General features: G+C 50.8%; 1 protein-coding gene across 5 annotated transcripts in view; it reads right to left on the bottom strand.

The window, feature by feature from the left end:
- numb (NUMB endocytic adaptor protein) overlaps positions 1-23,417 on the bottom strand; it is a 36,817-nt gene extending 13,400 nt beyond the window's left edge. For 4 of the 5 annotated variants that reach the window (XM_036541875.1, XM_036541877.1, XM_036541876.1 and 1 more), the window contains exons 1-3: positions 23,259-23,417; positions 4,306-4,442; positions 29-103 (exon numbers count right to left, since the gene is read on the bottom strand). In XM_036541875.1, coding sequence (XP_036397768.1) covers positions 29-103; positions 4,306-4,431 — 201 coding nt within the window. In that variant the 5' untranslated portion in view covers positions 4,432-4,442; positions 23,259-23,417. Of the gene's footprint in view, positions 1-28; positions 104-414; positions 609-1,029; positions 1,121-4,305; positions 4,443-23,258 lie in introns of those variants that run through there. The other variant, XM_036541878.1, reaches the window with a different exon arrangement.
- Between the last annotated feature and the right edge of the window lie 403 nt (positions 23,418-23,820).

Raw genomic sequence — 23,820 nt, 5'->3', positions numbered from 1 at the left:
GCCCCGGAGACAGCATCCCTGAACGTACCGTCTTCAGCCTCTTCACCGCATCCTCGCAGATGTGCATCCCCCGGGACTCCTCCACCTCCACGTGGCCCAGGTACTGCGGAGAGGAAAGAGAAGGGGGGGGGAATGGTCAGAGAGAGGGAGGGGACAGTGAGTCAGTCCTTCCTGCAGGAAGACGGCGTCCCTCTCCCCACGGTAGCCTCCCACAAAAAAAGGTCACATCGGCAGCACGCCGCGCGTCTCCTTCAGACGGCTGACCCCTCCAATCAATGGCCGGAAAGGGGCAGCCCCCGGTCCGCCTGCGGCCCCCTGCGTGTCACCATGATGTCACGCCCCGGCCCGCGGAGACACCAGGGTCCAGCCCTGGAGACGCACCATTGTGTGCGTGGCTCGAGAGGAAGTCCTTACCCTTTCCCTCTGAACACACAGCGTCACCGGCCGCCGCCCCCGGCCTCTCCGCTCTCAGATGGAACGGAGGGAGCATCAATCACAGAGCCATCAGCAGATGCCCCGGAAAATTCCAAGATGCACCAACGCAAAAACAACCCCCTGCATGGCTCACCGGGCAGTCAGGATTCTACACTGTGTTTGACACTGCACTGCTGTTTAAGTAAAAATAAAAACGAGAAACGAGAAAAAACAGCCAAATACAGACTACCTTGGCCAAAAATATGTTCTGCTCATGACACATTTTAGGTTAAAAAGATCTGCTGGCAATAGAAAGCAAACAAAATGAACTGGAAATGGATTTACTTTAGCAAGCAGTATTTTAACATTATTCCTGGAAGCACACTACTCAGTGTTTTCTCTGGAGTTTTTCTGGAAGCATTTCTGTCTGCCCATGGCAACTTTCATTTGAAAAGTCTGATAAAGTCTGGCAACTAAAACATTTATAAACACAATCAATATGCTTCTAGCCAAAAGAAGACATCTAAAAACACATACCCAACAAATGTTAACAAAAGGCTGGAATCAGAGAATCTTACAAACAGTAGCTGGTGTCTAAGGCATGAGTTCTCCTACCTTAGCTTTTCACACACAGGTTAAAATTAGACCACCATGTCAAGCTCGGGTCTGAAAACGCATTCCCGCCTTTACAGTGTACAGCTACGACTTCATGTTGACTTGCTGTGCAGCAGAGTGTAAGGAACAATGGGTAAAAAAGCATATAAGGAAGTTGATGACAATGAGTACGAGGGTGCTTTGGGGCCAGTTGCTGTTACACTTCCACAAGACCGTCTCTACAGAGCTGCCGGTCCGTTCTCAGCCTCAGGTCCTGACCAGGCAAACATACCCAACAAATACCCACCCACCTCAAAAGACCACCATGATCCTGGCAACACTGAGACAGTACACTATCCTGACTGTAGGGATTTTAAACACTTAGACAGTATGCCATCCCAGCTTGCCTGTAGTGAAGATGAGTTTGCCAAATTCACAATGGGACAGATGAGGCATTGCAAGTGGAAGATGATTCAATTAAAGAAAAAGTTTCCCTGCACAATTTTGCTCCTTGAGTAAAAATGCTTTGATAAAAAAAAATCTGAAATAGAGGGCTGTACATCTACATTAAGGCATCCGCATTGTTTTTCATATTGGTTTCCTCTACCTGTAAAGCCTTTTCTGAATGGACAGGAAAACGAGAAAAGCTGCATGGTAATTTGCAGAATATCTAGGGCATTCATTTGATTTAATTTCTTAGTTAATCAGACAGATAGCTGTTCTTTCAAAATATGAACACTAAGCTCAACAACAACAAAAAAAATAGCATAGCACAGCTACCTACTGTAAATGAGTAAATACAGACTGACCTTCCATTACAACTCAGAGAAATTAGCAAGCCTCACAGCATCAGGGCTGTGTTTTACAAGGACAGTTTATGATTTAACAGGGCAAAAATCACAGGCATTTTAATTACTTTGATTGCTTACATGACTGTATTAGTACATTCATTATATAGTAACTGTATTGGTGTTATTTTAACCAGTAGTGTGGTAGCTGTAACTGCATGGCCGCTAATATGTTATTGATATGTAGATAGTATTTCTTCAGTGGACAGTGGGGAGACTGCCCTGATCTTTTGCAGTGTCACAGCTGGAGAACTCTCGGGAAAGTCTGGAGAAGCACCTTGCGTAGCTCTGCCCATGGGCAAGCCACAGCCACACCAGGGGCTGGACATGCAACGAGCAGCCACGCCCCCTGACCAAAGCCACGACCTGGCAAAGTGCAAGTCCAAGAAAAGACATTCTCACATCATTCCACCACATGCGCTTACACATACACACGCACGCAGGCACGCACGCACACACACACAAGCGCGCACATACACACGCAGACACACACACAGAAAGAGAGAGACAGACAGTCACACACACATGTAAACATACACAGACAGTTGAAGCACTCTCACAGACATGCTCATTCACACACACACACACAAATACATAAACACAAACACACACGCACACACATGCACACGCACACGCACACACACAGAGCCCTCCCTCCCTTCATTTCCCCTTCTCCGCAGGCAAACTGCAGTCCTGGGGGAGAGATCAGCTCTGGTAATGAGCGTGGAATTGGCCTTTTCCTCTCCGAGTGTTTATGAGGGAAACCCTGAGCAGGCAGAGCAGGGCCGATTTCACCCTCTAACTCTCCACTTCCGCTCCTCATTCCCCCTGCCTTCCTCCCCGCTCTCTGCGCTGCAGCGCTAATCTCACCACAAGAACTTCAACCCACACAACCCTGCCCCCGAGGGAGAAAGAGAGAGAGAGAGAGAGCGTATGCCTGTGTGTGCGCAGAGATATCAAGTTCGGTTGCATGCACACGGGGGGGGGGGCAACGGAGAGGAGAGGACAGGAAAGGAGCAACGATGAGGAAGACAGGGGAAGTGAAGGAACACAGAGAGGCTTCCTCCTTTCTGAACCGACTCTCTACCTTACAATCCGCATCCAATTTGCACATCATATACTATTAACAAAAAAAAAAAAAAAGCCAGTGACTGACACAAAAGGTTGACCGATTCTAGAGATTCTAGTCTCTCATATCAGTATAAACCCTCTGAATCTGCAGTTAACACCTCACAGTGCAGCAAGATAACAGCAGTGAAGAAGATCAATGTAATGGTCACTGAAATGAAAGCAAACAAGCTTAAAAAAAAAGGGAGGCATGATCCTGAGGACTTATCTGTGCAGGAGGGGGGGGGGGGGGGAGCACAGGAACGAGGGACCCTGCTTCTGCTCGTAAAGAAATCAGGTCTGTGCCGGGGAGTAATTTACGATGAGCAGGTGGGGGGAGACGCCCGCGGAGGGAACCCGGGGCTTCAGCGGCCGGGCAGGCCAATCGCGGCGAGCGGCGCCGGAATCTGGGGCGACACCGGGGAAGGCTTTTGGGTCGGGCTCCCGAGCCTCATCGGTGCGCTCTGTCAGGAACCGCAGAGCCCCCCCACCCCACCCCACCGCACACCTCGCGCCCCAATCAGCTGCGCTCCTGCCGCACTGCTAAAAAACATCACATGACTCTCTCCCCCTCTCCGCTGCTCTGGGGTCAGCCATCAGGGAGCTGCAGCAGGAAGGTCAGGGCCTGGCCTACCAGCACAGCACTGTTTAGGAAACCTGGAATTGTTGCCACAACACAGCTGCACGGTACACTCGTGCAGATAGCTGTTCAGGTAAAGCATCTATTGTAGAAAGCTACTGGAAGAAAGCAGAAGCTGTAGATATTATACTCTTTAAAGCACACAGATTAAAAAAAGTGTGATCTTAGCCATGCCACCATGCTGTTTTCAGTAATAAAAGAAATGATCAGTTATCGTAATAAAGCTTCTTTGTGATTAAACTTACAGTGACAATCTAGTGGAAACATGGTCAGAGACACATATCAGTGCACCCGTCTCAGAATCAGCAGTGTGTCAGTATCCCTGTATGTGCACTGCATTAGTGCTTAAGTGTTAACAACTTGTGTCTCAATATCAACAGTGTCTCAGCCTTCACACTGAACCAGTGTCTCAGCCTTCACACTGAACCGGTGTCTCAGCCTTTACCCTGAACCAGTGTCTCAGCGTTTACACCAAGCTGGTGTCTCGGCGTTAACACTGAATCAGTGTCTCAGTGTTTACACCAAGCTGGTGTCTCGGCGTTTACACTGAATCAGTGTCTCAGTGTTTACACCAAGCTGGTGTCTCGGCGTTTACACTGAATCAGTGTCTCAGTGTTTACACCAAGCTGGTGTCTTGGCGTTTACACTGAATCAGTGTCTCAATATGACTGCACTGTGGTTACAGGTGACTTTGTGACCCACCTTAACGGCGAAGCTGCACTTGCCGCTGCGCACGGCCTCCTCGTCGGTCTGCCACTGGTGCGGCCGGCTGGACTCCGGCACGTATATGTCTTTCTTCCTCCGGAAGCTCTGCCGTAGCTTGTTCATCGCTGAGCCTCCTGCAGAAAGTGGAAAGAGGAAGCCAGGCAGGAAGTGAGTAGGGACGAGGTGAGAGGACTTCTCCCCAGTCTGAGGCTCGCTGCCACCCGCGGCAGCCCCCACTCTCCAGAATAGAAGTGCTGTAACAGACCATGCTGTGGCACGCACACAAACATAGACCTGAACACACACAAACACACATACACACACACACACACACACACCAGCCAGAGCTGCACTTCCCCTCAGACACAGGCCGCAGTGCCCTGACCCTTTCTGCCAGACCCATGCTGTCACAACAGGAGGGCTCCTGTCCCACACTGCTGTCACCTGCTGGGACTCTCGGCCCTGGGCACGGGGATGAGCAGGAGGAACACACGCACTCCGACACGGGCGCGGCTTTGCTCTGTCCTTTCTAAGAAGCGTCCTTTCTATCTCCACACGCCGGTCGCATCAAATAAAAGAGCCCGTGGAAAGAGCATCACAATGGCCTGCTCTGGATGCTGCACGCAGCTCTCGCTGCACTTACAGCGAAATGAGCAGATCTGCCTGCTGTAACCTCAGGCTGTTTGCTTTCAGTGGGGCTCGAGCACTCAAGGAATAATGCGCTAGCTGCCTGCCTGATAACACCTGACTGAAATCTGTGAATTGAGGACAGCGCAATCAATAAGCGCCCGACTCGGAGCAACACCACACTACGCACAAGGTTTAACACTGTGTAGGCAGTCTACAAACAGCTTTACCTCCGCAGAGGCAGAGCTTTCACATGGGCCAGCGGAGAAGGCGGAAACCACATGAAGAGCGAACCCGGAGGGAGCCGCAGAGAGGACATCTCCTGAGACCCTGTGAGGCTACGCTTAACGCTCTGATGAAAAAAAGCCATCGCGGAGACAGCACTCATTCATACCGTATATCACCGCACGGGCTCACCTCAGGGAGCCACAGGAAACAGCCCCACCCCCCCTGCACACACAGCGAGAGGCTCCTCAGTGACTCAGCTCAAAGCACCAGATCCAGGCATCCAGAACCTGCAGCATCACTCAGATAGCAGGATCAAGCCCTGCTCTCCACAGGAGAGCTGCTGCCTACAGAGCTACACACACATATACACACACAGCATTAACACACATCTCAAATGCACACACATACACCTAACATTCACACACATACATACAACATTAAAACACACACAGATACCTCAAACTCATACACCTGACATTAACACAAAATCAGACACAAACACACACCTCAAACGCATATGCATGCACCTAACATCCACCAACACACACCTGAAACACATACATGTATTCCTAACATTCACTCACAATCGCATGCACACATACAAGCACATCACATTAAAACCCAAACACGTACACAACTCTCACACAAAAACGCATACCTATCAATCAAATGCACACATACATACACACACACGGACACAATAATAAAACTCAAACACACACACATATATATATATATACATACATACATACATACACACACACACACACACACACACACACACACATACACATACACAAGTACAAGTGTACAAATAACATTAAATGCATTCCCCACGCACATACACACACGCTTCACACACACAAACACGTGTCACCTCCTAGTCAAAAATAACACACACACACACACACTCACACACACACACACACACACACACACACGACACGCTGAGCAGCAGATTCTCACTGCCAGAGCAGACATAAAAACAGCTGTAACAGAGCAGCCGATATCAGGGCTTTCCTGCAGCAGAGCGGACAGCAGCATGAAAACCCCGCAGCCGCCGAGCCAGTGGCGCTCGCGCCGCTGCCAATGAAAACGGGAGGCCTCTTATCTCACAGTCACACGCAGGAACTACGCTAGCGAGCGCAGCCAGCAGCGCTTAGCGCCCCGTCCCTGCCTCACTCTTCTCACCCTTATCATACCTGGGTATTAGCTCAATCTGCCAGGGCCACAAAGGACAGCGCCCATTAGCTCTGTATCACACCGAGCGGAATCCATTCAGCCCAGTATCACACAGCACATTAAAGCATTCCTGCCAGTATACGACTCAGCCTGCTATAGGACCAAAGAGGAAACGTTCGGTCTAGTGTAACACCGCACAGAAAGCATTCCTTGTAATGTAAGATCACACGGCAACCAATTTACCCAGTGTACAACCGCACAGAAACCACACAGCCCAGTATAAGACCAAACAGGAACCACTCCTCTCAGCGTAAGACTGATCATAAACCATTCGATCCAGCATAAGACCACACAGAGACCGCACAGGACAGCATATGACCGCACAGAGACCACACAGGCCAGCGTATGACCGCACAGAGACCACGCAGGACAGTGTAAGACCGCACAGAGACCACACAGGCCAGTGTAAGACCGCACAGAGACCACACAGGACAGCGTAAGACCGCACAGAGACCACGCAGGACAGTGTAAGACTGCACAGAGACCGCACAGGACAGCGTAAGACCGCACAGAGACCACACAGGCCAGCGTATGACCGCACAGAGACCACGCAGGACAGTGTAAGACCGCACAGAGACCACACAGGCCAGTGTAAGACCGCACAGAGACCACACAGGCCAGTGTAAGACCGCACAGAGACCACACAGGACAGTGTAAGACCGCACAGAGACCACACAGGCCAGTGTAAGACCGCACAGAGACCACGCCAGCCTGTATAAGACTGCACAGAAACCTACACTGACAGAGCTTTTCATTGTACAGTGAGGATGAGCCACAGTGAGGCCAGCCATTACAGCGCCGAGGCCCGAGAGACAGCTGCACAAAGACCGTGTAACCAGAGCAGCAGAGCACACAGGTACACCGTAAACACACCTGTGCGGCTAGCGCCCAAGGCGGAGGAGCGGCGCGGAAGGAGAACGCTCAGCCGCGGCGGCGGGGGATCCAGCCCAGCCCGGCACAGCTTAGCCCGCGCACTCTGATTTAGGTCACATCATGTCTCCGCTCACCGCGGGCTGCGCTCACGCGGCCGCCTCTCTGCAGAAGTTAAGAGAGAGAGCCGTGCAGAGCCTCGCTTTCTCTCCTCAAGATCCCTGCCACAACACATCCATCTCGCTCCCGCAGGGCGGGGCAGAGCGGCCCCTCTGTCAGCTGCCGAGCTGCGGAGGGCCGAGCCTCAGGCGGGGTAAACCGGGGGCGAGTTAGCAGACGGCGAGCGGAAACGAAGGCCGGGTGAAGACACCGGGAGAGGAGAGGCGGCGGAGAGCGGCGCTTTCGGCCCAGCGGTCCGGGGAGAGAGCCCTACCGCCCACACCGGGCGGATCCCGGAGTCAGCAGCCCAGGGTTTGGCCCGGAGAGTGCTGCGCCGTCGGGGTCGTCCCTCTCCCCGGCCCTCGTTCCAGCTCAGCGGCCCTCTCTGGATGCAGGCCAGAGCTTTCGGCCAACGGGCGATATTTTTTCCCCCGTTTTTATATGAGCGCATTAATAGAACGTCCATTTCAACTCGAGCCCTGCCAGATGGGGTGTGGTTTACGACTGACAGGGTACGGTTTCTCATTCCAGTGTCCCTGTGTTCCCCGAAAAAAAGGCCAGCCGGGCTCAAGGGGTCCAGCGAATTCCCTACAGGACCAGTACCTCCCAGCCCCACTAAGAGAGAGAACAAGAATGAGAGCGAGTGAAGAAAACAGACAGAACCAAATACTGTTGAAAGTACACTGAGATGACAGCCGTGTATGTGTGTGTGTGTGTGTGTGTGTGTAAGATCTGATTACATCAGAATGATCTGTCCAAGCATGAGGAAATCACTGTTTTTTTCCTGCAGTTTAATGTGAGAGAGAGAGAGGGGAATGGTAACAGAATCGGAGTCTCTGGCTGGGGTTCAGGACCCGGAGTGTCTGGAACCGGAGCTTGGCCCGGGACTCCTGCCACAGCAGCCCCCAGCACCACAGATCCGATTCAGCGCAGAGTGCAGAGATGCAGAGACCAGCACAAACGCACCGGGCCCCACACGCTCCCAGTCCCACAGGACGGCAGCTCCCCACGCAGACACACTCCAGGCCCTAACACTGCCACACGAGTAAATACAAAAAAACATGCGGCTGCGTTACCATGGCAATCAAATTTTCCTCAGTTAGCGCCCGATTTCCACGGTTATGTAAAGGCGCGAAACACTGGGAGAGTGGATGCGTTGCATAAACACTGATCCTACAGAAAGGCGTTTCAGTGAAGCAACGCAGAGCAGCTATCAGGCCAACAGCGGTGTGGAGCAGCGGTCAGTGCAGCTGTGTGGAGCAATGGTCAGGGCAGCAGTGCAGAACAGCAGTATAAGACTTCCATTACAGTATATTGTGTTGGAAGTCGCTCTGGATATGATAATGTAAAGACATCAGTTAGGGCAGCAGTGTGGAGCAGCGGTCAGGGTAGTAGTGTGGAGCAGTGGTCAGAGCAGCAGGGTGGAGCAGCGGTCAGAGCAGCCGTGTGGAGCAGTGGCCAGAGCAGCAGCCAGAGTAGTAGTGTGGAGCAGTGGTCAGAGCAGCAGGGTGGAGCAGTGGTCAGAGCAGCAGGGTGGAGCAGCGGTCAGAGCAGCAGGGTGGAGCAGCGGTCAGAGCAGCAGGGTGGAGCAGTGGCCAGAGCAGCAGCCAGAGTAGTAGTGTGGAGCAGTGGTCAGAGCAGCAGGGTGGAGCAGTGGTCAGAGCAGCGGAATAGTGTGGAGCAGCGGTCAGAGCAGCAGGGTGGAATAGAGGTCAGAGCAGCAGTCAGGCTGCAGTGTTGAGCAGTGGTCAGGGAGGCATCATGGAGCAGCGGTCAGAGCAGCAGTCAGGCTGCAGTGTTGAGCAGTGGTCAGGGCGGCATCATGGAGCAGAGGTCAGAGCAGCAGTCAGGCTGCAGTGTTGAGCAGCGGTCAGGGCAGCAGCGTGGAGCAGTACTATCTGGTACTGGTAATTGCAAGAACCTTGAGATGAAAGCACCAGCCCGATGATGTGTGCACGGTTATTAAGTGGAGTTAAAAATAAGAGCGAAAAAAGAGAGGACCAAATAAGAAATAATGAGGCACTGGAGTATACTCGGCTATTCAGCCAGGAGCGGAGGGTGCCAGACCGCCAGGCACAGGCACCATTCCCGCGAGTGCTGCAGCCGTGTGGTACAGAGCTAGGAACAGTATGATACTGGCAAAGTAAAACAGGTAAGAGACTACCAGACACGCATAATAAAACCTGAATGTGCTGCATTTCACCCAGACTCTGTCAAACCTTTCTCCCACTTTTAAGACTGATTTACAATGTGCAATGTCAACTTCAACCTGCAGAATCTTTTCAGCTATACCTTAAATCATTTTTCCAAAAGTTCATTCTCTTCAATTCATTGAAGCAGAGATTTTCTGTAGCATCATTCGCCAGCCCAGACTGAATTCAGACTAAGTTTAAACCTTGGTACAAAATGAAAGCTTTCTGCATGTCCCATCGCATTAGTGGTTTTTAAGGTTTGCTGAGTACTGATCGTAGGCCTATTTCTTCTTCAGTATCCAAAATGTATTGTGTTTCATATTTTTGTTTTTGCTGTTCTACATCAATGTTCTATAGATTTCTCATTAACAACCCGTCATTACCTCAGCTTTTAATAAGGCCTCTATGTAACTCCATTGCATCTGCAAAACTACACAGGATCCTTCTCTGATATTTGCCACGCTCGTGCTAAAATAATCCGTAGGTCATCACATATCAGAAATGCTTTTGAAGGATTTCTGCGGCCTTTGGCAATCACACGGCTGTTCTTGGACCGCTGTGCTGCTGCTAGACCGTGACCCAAACCATCAATCAGAGCATATCACTGGGAGTATTACTAACCTCATGATTATCAAATCCAATTATGAGAGAAGCCAAGGAGGAGAGAGGAACGGGAGATGGGTGAAAGGGGGGGGGGGGGTGGGGGGGGGTGAGAGGAGACAAGCATATCCTCAATTTGACTCCTCAGTAAGCTGCCAGCTCAGAGTCACATGGGAAAGAGGGGTGCGAGAGAGAGAAGACACACCCAGCACAGATCCTGCAGCCGAACGCTTTTCCCACACAACGGGAGCGGGAACATCACAGGGGCCGGACCGCGTTGGCAGTGGAGTCCCCCGCGTCCAGCGGCAAGTCTCCACAGGAAGTGACCCGGCCGGGCGCACGTGCGCGGCCGGCGCCCCGCCTCCTCTTCCTCCACACCGCCGTCTCTGCTGCTGTGGCGCCGGCCTCGCCGCTCGGCTTCCTTTTGCGCACACACTCCCACGCACACGCTCTCCGAACGCCCACATCCACACGCCCTATCCACTTTGGAAGCTTCTTTCATATAATCTGAATTCCATGTCTTCGTACATGCAGTCAACAGAGGGAAAGTGAGGGGAGCTGAAACCCAGTGGGATCCCTGAACCAGCCCCACTATCTTTTGTCTTTTAATTATAGTTAATTACACTAAATTTGTCCCGTGATTGCATGCTAACCCCTGGATCACACTGACAAAACCGCGAGGCCCTTGTACCAGAACACAAAGACAGAGGAACTGACTAAGACAGGTGGGGGAAGGGCGTCTGGAAGAAGAGCAGATAACCTTTAAACAGACGGAAGGGAACGGCAGACACAGAAAACATCAGCGTGTCCCCAGGCTCCCTCTCTCTGGCCTCAGCTCTGACCTGAGGGCAGCCTGAGCCTCCAACCCAGAGAGAACACCGCAGTCTCTCACTAGCCCTGAATCACCAGCAACAGACCACTAGAAATGGATTACTAGCAATGGGTAGCTAACACTGGTTCATTAGCACTGGGCTACTGGAAAGTTTTAGCTAGCAATGGATCACTAAACAACAGTTCACCAGCAATGGATCACTAGCCCTGGTTAGCTAACACTGGATCACTAGCAACACCTCACCAGCACTAAATCGCTAGCATTGGTTAGCCGGCACTGGACCATGAGCAGGGGCTCTCCAGCAGGGCTTGTGTTTGTGCGAGCGCTGTCCGGCACGGCGCTCAGACGGGGGGCGGTGAGGCAGGATGAATCACAGCGGCCGAGCCCGCGTTAGGCCCGCAGAGGCAGAGGGACGCGCTGTGGGGCTGTACCCTGACACTGCCAAGCCCCTGAAGTCCTCTCATCATAGAGGCCATATGAGTCACATCCCCTGACACTGCTGCTGCTGAGCAAGCTGAACGCAGTTAGGAAACACTCTGTCCATGTTCCCACATAACCCAGCCCTTTAGAACCCACACTTCATGGCATTCAGGACTTCCACTAAAAAGAGTAACTAGTGTTAATTCAGTGTGAGCAGGGTTAAGGGGTGGCTCAGTCTACAGGACCAGGTGTCAATTAAAGACACTGCTAAACTGAGAGATGTAACAGTGAATATGCACTGTGTACCGTTAATAAACAGAAACGAATGGAAACAGCAAACCAGCCGTGCACATTGTCCTTGACTCAATAAGATACTTGTGGTACTTTGTAAACCTTGGAGTGAAGCCAGTTTAGAGATACTGTCTGAGCTTTCCCCTACAGCCAGCCTCTCCCACCTGCACTCTCCTCCACTACATCACTCTGGGACACACACACGCGCGCGCACATGCACACACACACACACGCACGCACACGCACACACACACACACACACACACACAAAAACACACACACACACACACACACACACACACACACACACACACACACACACTCACTCACTCACACACTCACTCACTCACACACACACACACACACACACACACACACACACACACACACACACACACACACACACACACAAAAACACACACACACACAAACACACACACACACAAACACACACACACACACACACACACAAAACACACACACACACACACACACACAAAAACACACATAAGGTTGCTGCAGGGAAGCAGTGAGTGAGAATGTCCATCCAGGCCCATAGTTACCATGACACCCAGTTCATGCAGCCCCTCTGTCTCTGCTATAGAAAGAGCTGTGAGAGGCCCAGGGGATGGTGTGGGGGAAGGGACACACATAGCAAGGAACCACACAGCACATTACAACATACTGTTACACATTCACCTGCTGCAGCCTTCACACAGCACTTAAAACCACAGCCATTAACCTGGCAGGCGGAGGGAGTCAGTGACTGAGGTAAAGCTGGGGATCTGTGTGAGGGCGTAGCCTGTGCTGCTTTATGTACATTCCATTCCCAGCCAGGTTCCACACATATGTGAAAACATCATCCTCACCACACTTCACACCTAAACTGTACCCACATCACATCATATCACAGTTTGGGTTTGCTGCCACGGGCGCTTAGTCACACTGCAGCCTACTCTGGCACGCAACACACACACACACGACCATGACATCACTGCTCTCCTCCTGAGGATATGTGAGGGCAAGGGGCAAGAGAGGACAGGGGCAAGAGAGAGGGGAGAGAGAGGATGTGGTGTGAGAGAGAGAGAGAGAGAGAGAGAGAGAGAGAGAGAGAGGACAAGGGAGGGAGAGAGAGAGAGAGAGGACAAGGGAGAGAGAGAGAAGAGAGGACAGGAGCAAGACAGACAGAGAGAGGAGACAGCGAGAGAGGAGAGAGAGGACAGGGGAGAGAGAGAGGAGAGAGGACAGGAGCAAGAAAGGGGAGAGAGAGGATGTGGTGAGAGAGAGAGAGAGGACAGGGGAGAGAGAGAGGAGAGAGGACAGGAGCAAGAGAGAGGGAAGAGAGAGAGCAAGAGAAGAAAGAGGACAGGGGCAAGAGAGAGAGAGAGAGATGAGAGAGAGAGAGGACAGGGGCAAGAGAGAAGAGAGAGAGATGAGAGAGAGAGAGGACAGGGGTGAGAGAGAGAAAGGACGGGGTGAGAGAGAAAAGAGAGAGGATGGGGGCAAGAGAGACGCGGAGAGAAGACAAAGAGGAGAGGGACAAGAGAAAAGAGAGAGAAGAGGGTAAGAGAGGACAGGGGCGTGAGAGAGGAGAGAGAGGATAGGAGTGAGTGAGAGGGGACAGCGGGGGGCAAGAGAGGAGAGAGGGGATGGCTCTGTGCAGGTGGGGTCTGAATGGGGGTTGGGGGTGAGTGAGGGCAACCTCTTCCTTGCCCTAAGGTCACTGTCACAGAGTAGCATATTCCTGCTGGTGAACAGCATCAGCACGAACCGTTTCAGCATCACGATTAGAAAACAAATCACATTTACACTTGCGCTCGGAAAGTCCCTGTATAATCCTCTCTCTGTTAGCACACAGTATTTGCAGTTGTAGACAGCAAACACCATGCAAACACAAGGTGTTCACACCAGTGGATAGCCTCCTTACCGAACCTATGGCTTACAGGATGTCACTGCTGCCACAGTTATTTGTGATACATTTCTAAGAATGGATGTATATCCATTTTAATGTGGACTCAGCATTTAAAAACCTTTAAAGGTAACAATTCGATCATGAAGCGTTTATGAATTGCACTGCAGGGGGTGTCAGAGGCAGTGAGATCACACACTCGCACACACAGCCGCTGGTGCAGTGAGAGGGGAGACAGACACACTGTGAGTGATTTTGCCCTGTCACTGATTCGCAGTCAGCAGCCCGCTCTTTTGTACTTATTTCACGAGCCTCTTCCAGGGTACCGCAACCCCCCCCCCCCCCCCCCCCCCAGCTCTCCGCGCTCACCTGCTCAGGAACAGCTCCCAGCATGCACTGCATGACGGCAGTCTACACCGTTGACAAGTGACGCTGGCCATTTGTCAACTGCTGACAAGGTGAAGACAGGACAGCGGCTGCCGTCTGAAGCGCTGGCTTCTCGGTGACAGCTTTTAAGCGACGGGGTTAGGAGAGAAATGTTCAAGGATGTAAAGGAGTGAGTGTCAGCCTGGCTGAGGCAGAGAATGCGTTCGGGGGGGGATAAGAGGACTCTGATTTCTCACGCCCCTTTGGAGCGCTCCAGATCTCCCAAAAACTCTCCCTACACTGGCCTCTGGAGTCCCCAAATCCCGCTGCACCACCCTCTGGAGTTCTCCATCTCTCCCTACAGTTTGCCGTTTCCCTACAATGGTCAAATACAAGCACAGTCAGTGACATGGATCCCACTAATTTGACACAGGTCCACGAAAGGCGTTGTCGATGGTCCAAAGTATATACAGTGACTGCTTTTGCTCTGAACCATCATGATGTTGGACTCAACCACAGCGCGCAATCAATAAGTAAGCACAGCCAGAGGGATTCAAACAGAACCAGTTGCACACTGCAATAAAACAGAGTATGCAATTATCCAATATCCAATTAAAGGGAGATGAGTGTGCTGGGGAATGAACCAAACTCCAGTTCTGACAGGGGGTACCTCCTACTGAGCTTAACGTATGCCCTGTAACACCGCCATGAAAACCACACAGAGAAGCAGGAAATACAGCTGAAAGTGCTTGTGTGTTTGTGCAATGCTGTTCGTTTCTTGCATTTTTTTAAATTGAATACGAGCAGCAATGACCCCAACGTCAGGAGAGCTACAGAAAGTGAAGCGATGACGGCAACGTGGGCAGCCGGTGGAAATTCAACCGGGACCAAAGCACACGCTCGGCCCGAAAGGCTAATTCTTAGCTAGCAGACCGGCACTCAGGTTAGCTAAATACAACAAATCAAATTACCTGAGAGGAAACTTCGTAATGTCTCTCGTGACGCGGGCAAACTGGAGCGCACTGGTAATGAACACACACATCCACACACATGCGGCTCTATAGATAGCACTAGACCATTTCTGCCGCTCTCAGGGGAGGGGAGAGACCTTCAGGAAGCGCCAGACGGATCTAGCCATTTCTCTCATTATTAAGGTGTAATCGCTGTACTGATTCAGCCTCCTTTACAAGACAAACTAGCACATAACCAGAGCTCTTATTGTGTTCTGACCATTGGTAGCAACTGAGCTTGACTCCCCTGCGTCATTATATGAGACAGACAACGGTCGTCACACAGAGGCCAGGATCACCTGGGCAAACAGACACAGGAGAGCCTGAGTTTCAGTAATGCCCCACCTGGCACGTGATTTGGGCCACCGCTATGAGTCTGCACACATCACCCTCAGAGGACACAGGTGATTAGCTATGCCTGTATGTGTGTCAGGACAGCAGACATGTATTCGTAGTTGTCTTGTGTTCACTTGTAAGTTGCTTTGGAAAAAGCGTCTGCCAAATGAATAAATGTGAATGTAAATGTAGCTGCAAGAGAGAAGACAAAATGGAACAAGAACAGATCCTGCTTCTTGATTCTGCATCCTCAACAACACACACACACACACACACACACACACACACAAATGGAACTTGCTGGTTGCTGTGAACTAGAGAGAAAACATGCTTTTACAATTCTCTTTAAAGACATTCTCTTAAAATAGGTCTACTGATCCTCCAGAATAATGCTCCTTGCCGCATTCACCAGTGAAGCTGACAATGTCACGGCCAAGTGATTCACAAAGCATCCTGCCTCACTGATTACAGAGACCCTCTGTAAACAGCCGTGTGGCTCTCAGTTTAAACACGGACGCACGATTCACTCACCAAAGAGCGTTTGTACCAGGGCTGTGTAAAATCAGCACCGTCTTAGGCTTAGTTTCCCACAGATCCTTCTGCAACCGCAAAACCAACAGCACTTATCACACCGTCTGAGGCTGGCTCTTCAGCAGAAAGGAGACGCACATGAGTGTGGCAACTCAGATTTGGAAACCATGATTTTGAAATGTTTCCACACACACAAGGAGAGTGTGTTTACACACAGGCTGCATGAGAGGGGCTGTCACTTCTCTGTCTGTGTGCTGCTGTGATGACCTTGAGCCTGTCATACTGGTGTATGCAGCTATACTGGTGCCAGTGCTGGCATTACTCTGTGTCTTAAAGAGTAACCTTTACCGGTGACATGGTTAGTGTGACAGTAACATACAGGCCTTGTAGTAGCAGTGTCTGTGTGGTCAGGGTGCTGAGCTGCAGACTGTGGCTGCAGACTCTCCCTGAAGAGCGGGCAGCCGTGGGGAGCCGTGGGGAGCCGGCACTTTCCAGGCTGAGCCTTCAGCCAGTCCCTTTCACTCTGCACGGAGACACCGGAGCCCAGTGTGGAGGCCCTGTCATGCTTTATTCATGCCCCGGTCGTCACCTCCGCGAGACAGCCAGCCACAACAGGACAGAGCAGAGCCCAGCACACAGCTACCCCAAACTCCTCCTGTGCACGGTTCCAGCCGCAATGGCAAAACTGAGGAAAATCACTGACAAATGTTCTTAAGAGTCCCTCAAATAATCCCAACAACAATAGTTAACAGTAAGGAGGAGCCTTCTGTATCAAACTGCAGTCTGTGGTACACATATACAACAACAGCACTGAGTTCAGTCAAAATCGATGCAATTCTCAGTAAGAACGCTGTACTTAGCACACAGTAAATAAAACCCCACAGAAGTTTTCTCTTGAGATAGAGCCACAAAGCAGTGAAGAACCCAGACAATGCGACACAAAATTCCAGGTTCCTCGCTGGCTAGAACTTCAAATTCATCACGCCGTCACATCTGAACCAACCAGTCCTGCCACTAGGAGATGCATCAAACACTTGTGCATAAAGCGGCACACTCTTCCCAGGTAACACACAGTCTCTCTCTGTCTGACTCACCCATCCGCCCACACACCTAAGAATCTGTGATCTCACGGGCGGAGGGGAGTGAGCATGACTGCACCGCATGCCGTGCATGACAACACGGATGCACTCTCACGGCTGCAGAGTTCACGGGCTGCAAAACGGTGCTGCACCCCCGGCGATGAGCGACTCAAAGGCAAAAAAAAAAAAAAGGAACAAGGACAGCGAGGGCCAACTGCAGTGGGAGAGAGACCCGGCGGAATGCAATTAAAATAACAAACCCTTTCATGACACTGAAGCGGAACACCAATTATTTTGAGATAAATAGCAAGTCCCCGGCTGGCTCGCGAGATACAAGCAGGAAGAAAAAAAAAAACGGGTACACGCAGAATATTTGATTAATCAGCTGACTCGGTTTGGAAGGCAGGCCCTTCGCAGTGAAGTGCAGAGCCGTGCCAAATGACTATCTGCCCAGAGCGAGCGTTGTGTAAAGGCAGGCGATGGGGCAGCACAGCGAGGGCATTGTTTCCCTCTCCTGCCGACTCAGCAGCGGCGGCCCTGCCAGCCTGCCTGCTGCCGCTGCGTGTCTCTGGAGCGGCCGCGCAGAGCGGCTCTCTCTCTCACGGCCGCGCGTACGCGTTGCGTTCCCCGCCGGCCCGGCCCGGCCCCCACCGCAGAGCTGGCGGCGGATCCGGGGAGAGGCTCTGACGCAACACACAGGAAACTCCCTGTCAGAGCCGCGGCCGACAGGCTGAGGAGGACAGAGGGTCTGATCTGAAAAAGCTTCCCACGGCTCTTTATCTGAGGTAACCTTCGCGGGAACTGAGCTGCACCTACAGCGTGAGTGTGTGTGTGTGTGTGTGGGACGCACACGCGCTGATAATCTTGGACTATACATGGGAAAGATTAGGAGGAGTACTGCGGGTCACTGAGTACATGAGTAATACATTATACATCATCATGAAAAAACAGAATACTTTGGTACGCAGCACAGCACCACCCGTACCTACCGAAACGCTGACCCAACCAAATCAGCTAAGAGGGAGGAGGAGGAGGAGGAGAGGAGAGAAAATGAGAACCCTTGTTCTGTGTAAAGTCTCAATCTCAGAGAGGGCTGACATTACAGCTACACACCTTCTCACACTGAATTACGACCATAACACAAATCAGGTATACAGAGTGGCGACGCAGAGGAAGACTCTCTGACAGAGAGCATGGATCACAGGCCTCTCTGGCTGCCCATCCAGAGGAACAGGGGACCAGAGGAACGGGAGGAGAGGCATCTGGAACCAGGACATTACATCCTGTACACCACTGGGTCACCAAGCCCTCCTTGCTACAGCTTCCCATGGAAACCGCTGCGGTTACCAGGGAACAGGGTCCCTGGCAACGCGTGCATGCATGGTGACGACAGCAAAGCTCATGGGCCAAAAAAAAAAAAAAAGTATGAAAGAAAGAGATATCACAGGGTACCTGAATCTGATATACGTGTTCTTCCTGTTCCCACTGGATACAGAGTCACAGTCCATGACTGGCACATACACACCTCCTGAACAGGGAACCCTTTTATCAGTCCTTGAGAGCGGCTGATAAAGCAGGAAGACACAGTGCGAGTTCCTCTTGCTCTCTCTGCACCTCTGTCTCATCACCCCCCTGTACGCAATACCACACACCCCCTGCTCAGGTATAATTAAAAAAAAAAGACTGCAACGGGGCATGGAGGATGAATAAAGCATGACGGGGGGGGGGGGGGGGGGGGGGCTCCACACTGGGCTCCGGTGCCTCCATGCTAGGGGGCATGAAGGGGGCTTGCTGCAGGCTCGGCCCGGAAAGCACCGGGTCCCCACGGCTCCACACGGCTCCCCACAGCTCCCCACTCTTCAGAGAGAGTCTGCAGCCACAGCACTGCAGCTGTGTGGAAGCATCCTCTGTCACAGTCTGCAGCTCAGCACCCTGACCACACAGACACTGCTACTACAAGGCCTGTATGTTACTGTCACACTAACCATGTCACCGGTAAAGGTTACTCTTTAAGACACAGAGTAATGCCAGCACTGGCACCAGCACAGCTACATACACCAGTATGAACAACTCAAGGTCATCACAGCAGCACCCAAACAGAGAAGTGACAGATTTGAGTCCCACTTGCGCAGCCGACATATATATATATATATATATATATATATAAATACGGTATATGTGGAAACATTTCAAAATCATGACTTCCGCATCGGGGGGTTGCCACACTGCACCGATGTGGAAATAACATGCAGAGGGCAAGACGCGTAGCCCGTCTTAAAACAGCGGCATACAGGTTTGGAAAATAACATCCTCAAATGCCCCCGCCCCTGCGTCTGCACGCTCTTGGGTCAATTAATAGTGTGTCCGTGTTTAAACTGAGCGCCACACAGCTGTTTATGAAGCATTTTTGTAAGCGGTGATGAGCAGCGTGGCTGACTAATAACTTGGCCTTTAGACTGTCCGCTTCGCTGGAATTAAATGTAGCCGACTGCATTTTCTCAGTTTAGAACTGGGAAATACCCAGCCCTCTTATAATGGTTTTATGGCATCCGTGCATCCGTCTGATCTCTGCATCAGTTAAAAATATGATTTTTAACTTCCTTTAGATGGAATGTTCATGCAGGCCCACATAATCCATCATGCATATGTCTTGGTAAATGTAGGTAAGTTTTTTGTCACCATAAAATACAGCGAGTCTCTGGATGAAGTGCACAAATGAGAGTACTCACTCTCTAGCCTAATTTTTATTTGCTCTGATGACTGAACATTACACTTCCCCCTCTCCATTAGAAGTCAATGAATACTTGATTTCAGCATCTCTTTAACAAGTCAGTACTTCTGTAATCTCAGTTCAAGTCCTCAAAACATAATCAAGCGGGTGTCTTAGGTGAATTACATCCACTTAAAATATCACAGCAATGTTATTGTCTCTCAAGATTTAATTTCAAATGACAGTGATTTCTTCTTGCTCCTCTCTGCCTCCGGTCCACAGCATCCGCACAGAGGTTGTTCACCCCAGGCAGGGAATGATGATGGCAAAAGGCACTGTGGAATCTGTATGAAACTGTAATAGTCTGTTACAGAACCAAAGAAAAAAAAATCTAATGGGCTTGATAAAAAAAGAAGGGATCTTCAGTGTGGGTGTCTATTTTTGTAAAAGTGAGGAACAACACATTTAGCCAATTGTGCTTGAATTAAACTTCAACATAATCCTTATCCTAATGTCCTAGTTAACATAAATCCCAATGATGCTCGTGACTAATCAAAAGACTCCACCATGCCAGGTAATATATTTCTGAGCTGAACACATATGGCTGCAGTTCCCCCCCGCTGAAGCAGTGCAGGCCTTGGCGTCAGTGAATCAGTGAGGCTGACAGTGATATGAGTAGCACTGTGATGAGGACGGCGTGAGGGGTGTATTAGAACGAGGAGCCGGCTCTGAGCGAGAGGCAGAGCACGTCAGGCCTGACAGGCTGCTAACTCTGCACTGCAGGAAGGAAGAAGCGCAGACAGCCACTCCCGACAAATCCATTCAGCCCCAGCCTCTGCCTCTCATCTGCTCCCATCAGCGCGCCGGCCCGGCTCTGCGCAGAGCTCATTAGCGGGCCGCGTTCGCAGGGCTCTCCTCTGAACGCCGCACTCCCGACACGCCCAGAAGCAGCAGCGGCAGGATCAGCAGCGGGAGGAGCGGCGGAGCCTCCTTCCCCCCACCAGCCGGATCCGCCGACTCCCTCTGGACGCCCCGTAAGGCCGCGGCGTCTCAGGGTGGCTCGGCACCACTAATCTCCCGGTGCTTCATCAGCGCGAGGAGACGCAGGGAGTGCCAGCCCAGACCGTCAATCCCCTCCCCGCCCCGCCCTGCCCCGCCTCACTGAGACAGGCTCACTCTGAGCCCACCAAGTCCCACCGGAGGGCACTAATAAGGGAGGCTGCAGCGCAACTTGTCTTCCTTGCAGGTGATATGTTCTGGTCCTCATTTCAGTCACTGTGGATTTCAGGTTGGGTGTTTAAACACTCCAGGGATGGATCGTGCAGTTTGTCAGAGAAAGGTAAACAATGTTTGACATGTTCTTGTTATAGAATCCCTTTGGGGGTCACAGGAACCACATGTATCAGCTGAGGTACGTTTCAAAACTCTGCTCGCCCTCAAGTACCCGAATAACAATTACTTAATGTCCCCTAAAACTCCAGCCGTCAGCGGGCGTGCCGCATCACCAATCAATTACACAGATCAATCATGGCTGAACCCAGGCAACACACTCGCAGACATCATTCGGGGTACACTGTGCACCACCGCCTTTCAGCGTTTTGACCCACTTCCTCACAGCCCCACGTCAATGATCACGGCCATATGAAACAAATCCAAAAGTTATAACGTCTCCTTCTCCGCACACCAAGATAACCCGCAGAGGTCCTTCCATTTGGTCCTCACTCTCTCCCTTGAAGCACAAGTTCACATAAGCCCAGCACTTCAAAGGCAGCCAGACCCCGGCACAGAAAATGTAAGCCTCAATTAACGTTTCTTTTGGGATCTGACATGCTGCTCTGGCTCCCTGATCAATGAATTAACAGTGTGGAATTTATCTGTTGGGACATGGTTACTGTTGGCTTTGTTACTAAAAACAGAAGCAGAAAACCTCAGCAAGTCACATTTTGAGGCCGCCTTGGTCAGGACAGATACTGGCACAGATTTCTGTGCTGTTAATGGTTAACCAGTACGCTTCTGTGGCCAATAAAAAGGTCGAGGGTTTTTTCCTCTGCATTCCACAGTAATGGACTGTATATAAACTGTTCCATTAGAAAACGGTGACAGCTACATCAGAGGGGAGGATCTAGGTCTATAATTCCTCATTTCCAAGCAAAAAGTCAGCAGCTAATGTTCATGTAGAAGAAATCTGAACATCCGACAAACATGAAACGAAATGAAACGATCACAAGCTAATTCACAGATTTCACAATGCTGTATGCAGCCAGTCAGCTAAATGGCTGTCCACGTATGAGTCATGTATGAATTGCTGCAGCTTGACTTCAGTCATGAACAAGTATGGAAACGTTAGATGGCCAGATAAAACAGTAACCGATTTCCTTTAACAAAGCAACATTCTGTCCGCCCGCAACACGCTAAACTGATACACCTTCGATGACTAATAACATCAGCTCGCTGGTTGCATGGCTGGCGACATGTCGTTCGGGTGTTGAGTTACATCACTGCACTGCCACCCCTTGTTGACGTCGGAGCAGGTGAAACTTCACACGTCTCATTAGGGAGAGGAGTTTCCAATAGGAAGTTTTCGGAGGGGGGGGCAACTAGCTAGGATGGGTATCTAGCCACACGTCTAAGTCTGCGTAAACATCTAGCTACGTTTACGTTACAACAATCATACACCCATCTACTAACGCCAGCTAGCTAGGACTGCGCTGTCCGGGACCAAATTGAACGGTAAACATCTTGTCAACATTCCTCTGCCGTTGCGTACCGGTTGTGGACAGGTGGCTATGCTTGGTAGGTGGCTAACCAGCTAGACACTTAAGGAGCAAGATGGGTTAACTATATGTTCACCTACCACACCTGTCTAACAATATCAACATTCACATCCAAATTTTCTGGACGAATGTACTAGGGGAAATCAGTTAAGATCACGTAAAAAACACGTAAGATAGGTAACATAGGCCCCGGCATTTCATAGAAAATATAGCTAGCCAGCCAACTAGCTAAGTAGCTATTAGGGTTAGCTAGATTATCATTAACCAGCGCTTGGTAAATAACTAGCTAGCGATCAAACTTGAGAACTAGCTAACTGATTAGCAACATAGTATTTACAGGTTGTTACTTAGGTAGCTAGTGTCATATCATGCAAATAGGTAATTCTAGAGTCTAGCTGGCTGACAAACAAGCTCTCCCACATTTGCTAGCAGATGACTTTAAGCATACACGATTCTGTGTACACGTTAGCTATCCAACGATAGCTAGCCAGTTAGCTAAGAGCATGGTTGACTAAATAGAGTGTGGCTAACCAGCCCAGTGAATTGAGCTAACTTGAAAGGGAAATTAGCTTGCTACCATTTGTATGAATGCGCAGGTACAGGTGTGGATATCGCTGTACCCAAACTTCGCTAACGCTGAACATCTCGATAGCTAGCTAGCTAGATCTATAGCTAACGTTGCTACACCCTCTCCACAACACCCTCCTGCTCTCACTCTGCCTCCCTCTAAAGAAATATCAACATAAAAATACGGCCAGTTAGCATGCCTCTTACCTTAACAGCAGCTCCAGGACGGGGAAGAGGGTTAGGTCGCACTAACTCGCTAAACTAACCACCGATCACTCACTAGTCTAGTCGCTAAAGTGGTCAAATAATTTAAATTCCAAGGAATTCCTAGTGAGGACCAAACAGCGTACTGCCCCCTCCGTCGCGTTGCCGAATGCTCGCTGCGTTCACCTGCTCCTTGCGCTGTGCCAGTCGTTGGCGCAACCTAACATCGCCCCTAGCAACGGACCGCCCCCGCTCACATCTATTGGAAACTGTTTGCAGAGTGACATGAATTCGGGTGTGTGATTGGTGTAGTCATGTGACAGTTAGAGAGATGCGCGAGGGCTCAAACCGGTTATTTTGCAATATGCTGTACTTGCATAGCTCCACCCTGTTCCACTGGGAAGCTGCTATCTATCCAATAGACGTCCGATATTGTGTTACGTTTCCGCTCTGCCTGTCATGTTCACTCGGTGTATTTTAACCCCAAACGGCTAGTCCAGGATCAGTTTACCCATCCCTAAACTTAACCATCTACCGTTTGTGTAAACCAAAAAAGCTGATTCGG

The sequence above is a fragment of the Megalops cyprinoides genome, chromosome 12 (genome assembly GCF_013368585.1).
Source record: "Megalops cyprinoides isolate fMegCyp1 chromosome 12, fMegCyp1.pri, whole genome shotgun sequence".
Lineage (NCBI taxonomy): Eukaryota > Metazoa > Chordata > Actinopteri > Elopiformes > Megalopidae > Megalops > Megalops cyprinoides.
The sequence above is the reverse complement of the archived record's forward strand: the minus strand, read 5'-3'. Positions and strand labels throughout refer to the sequence as shown.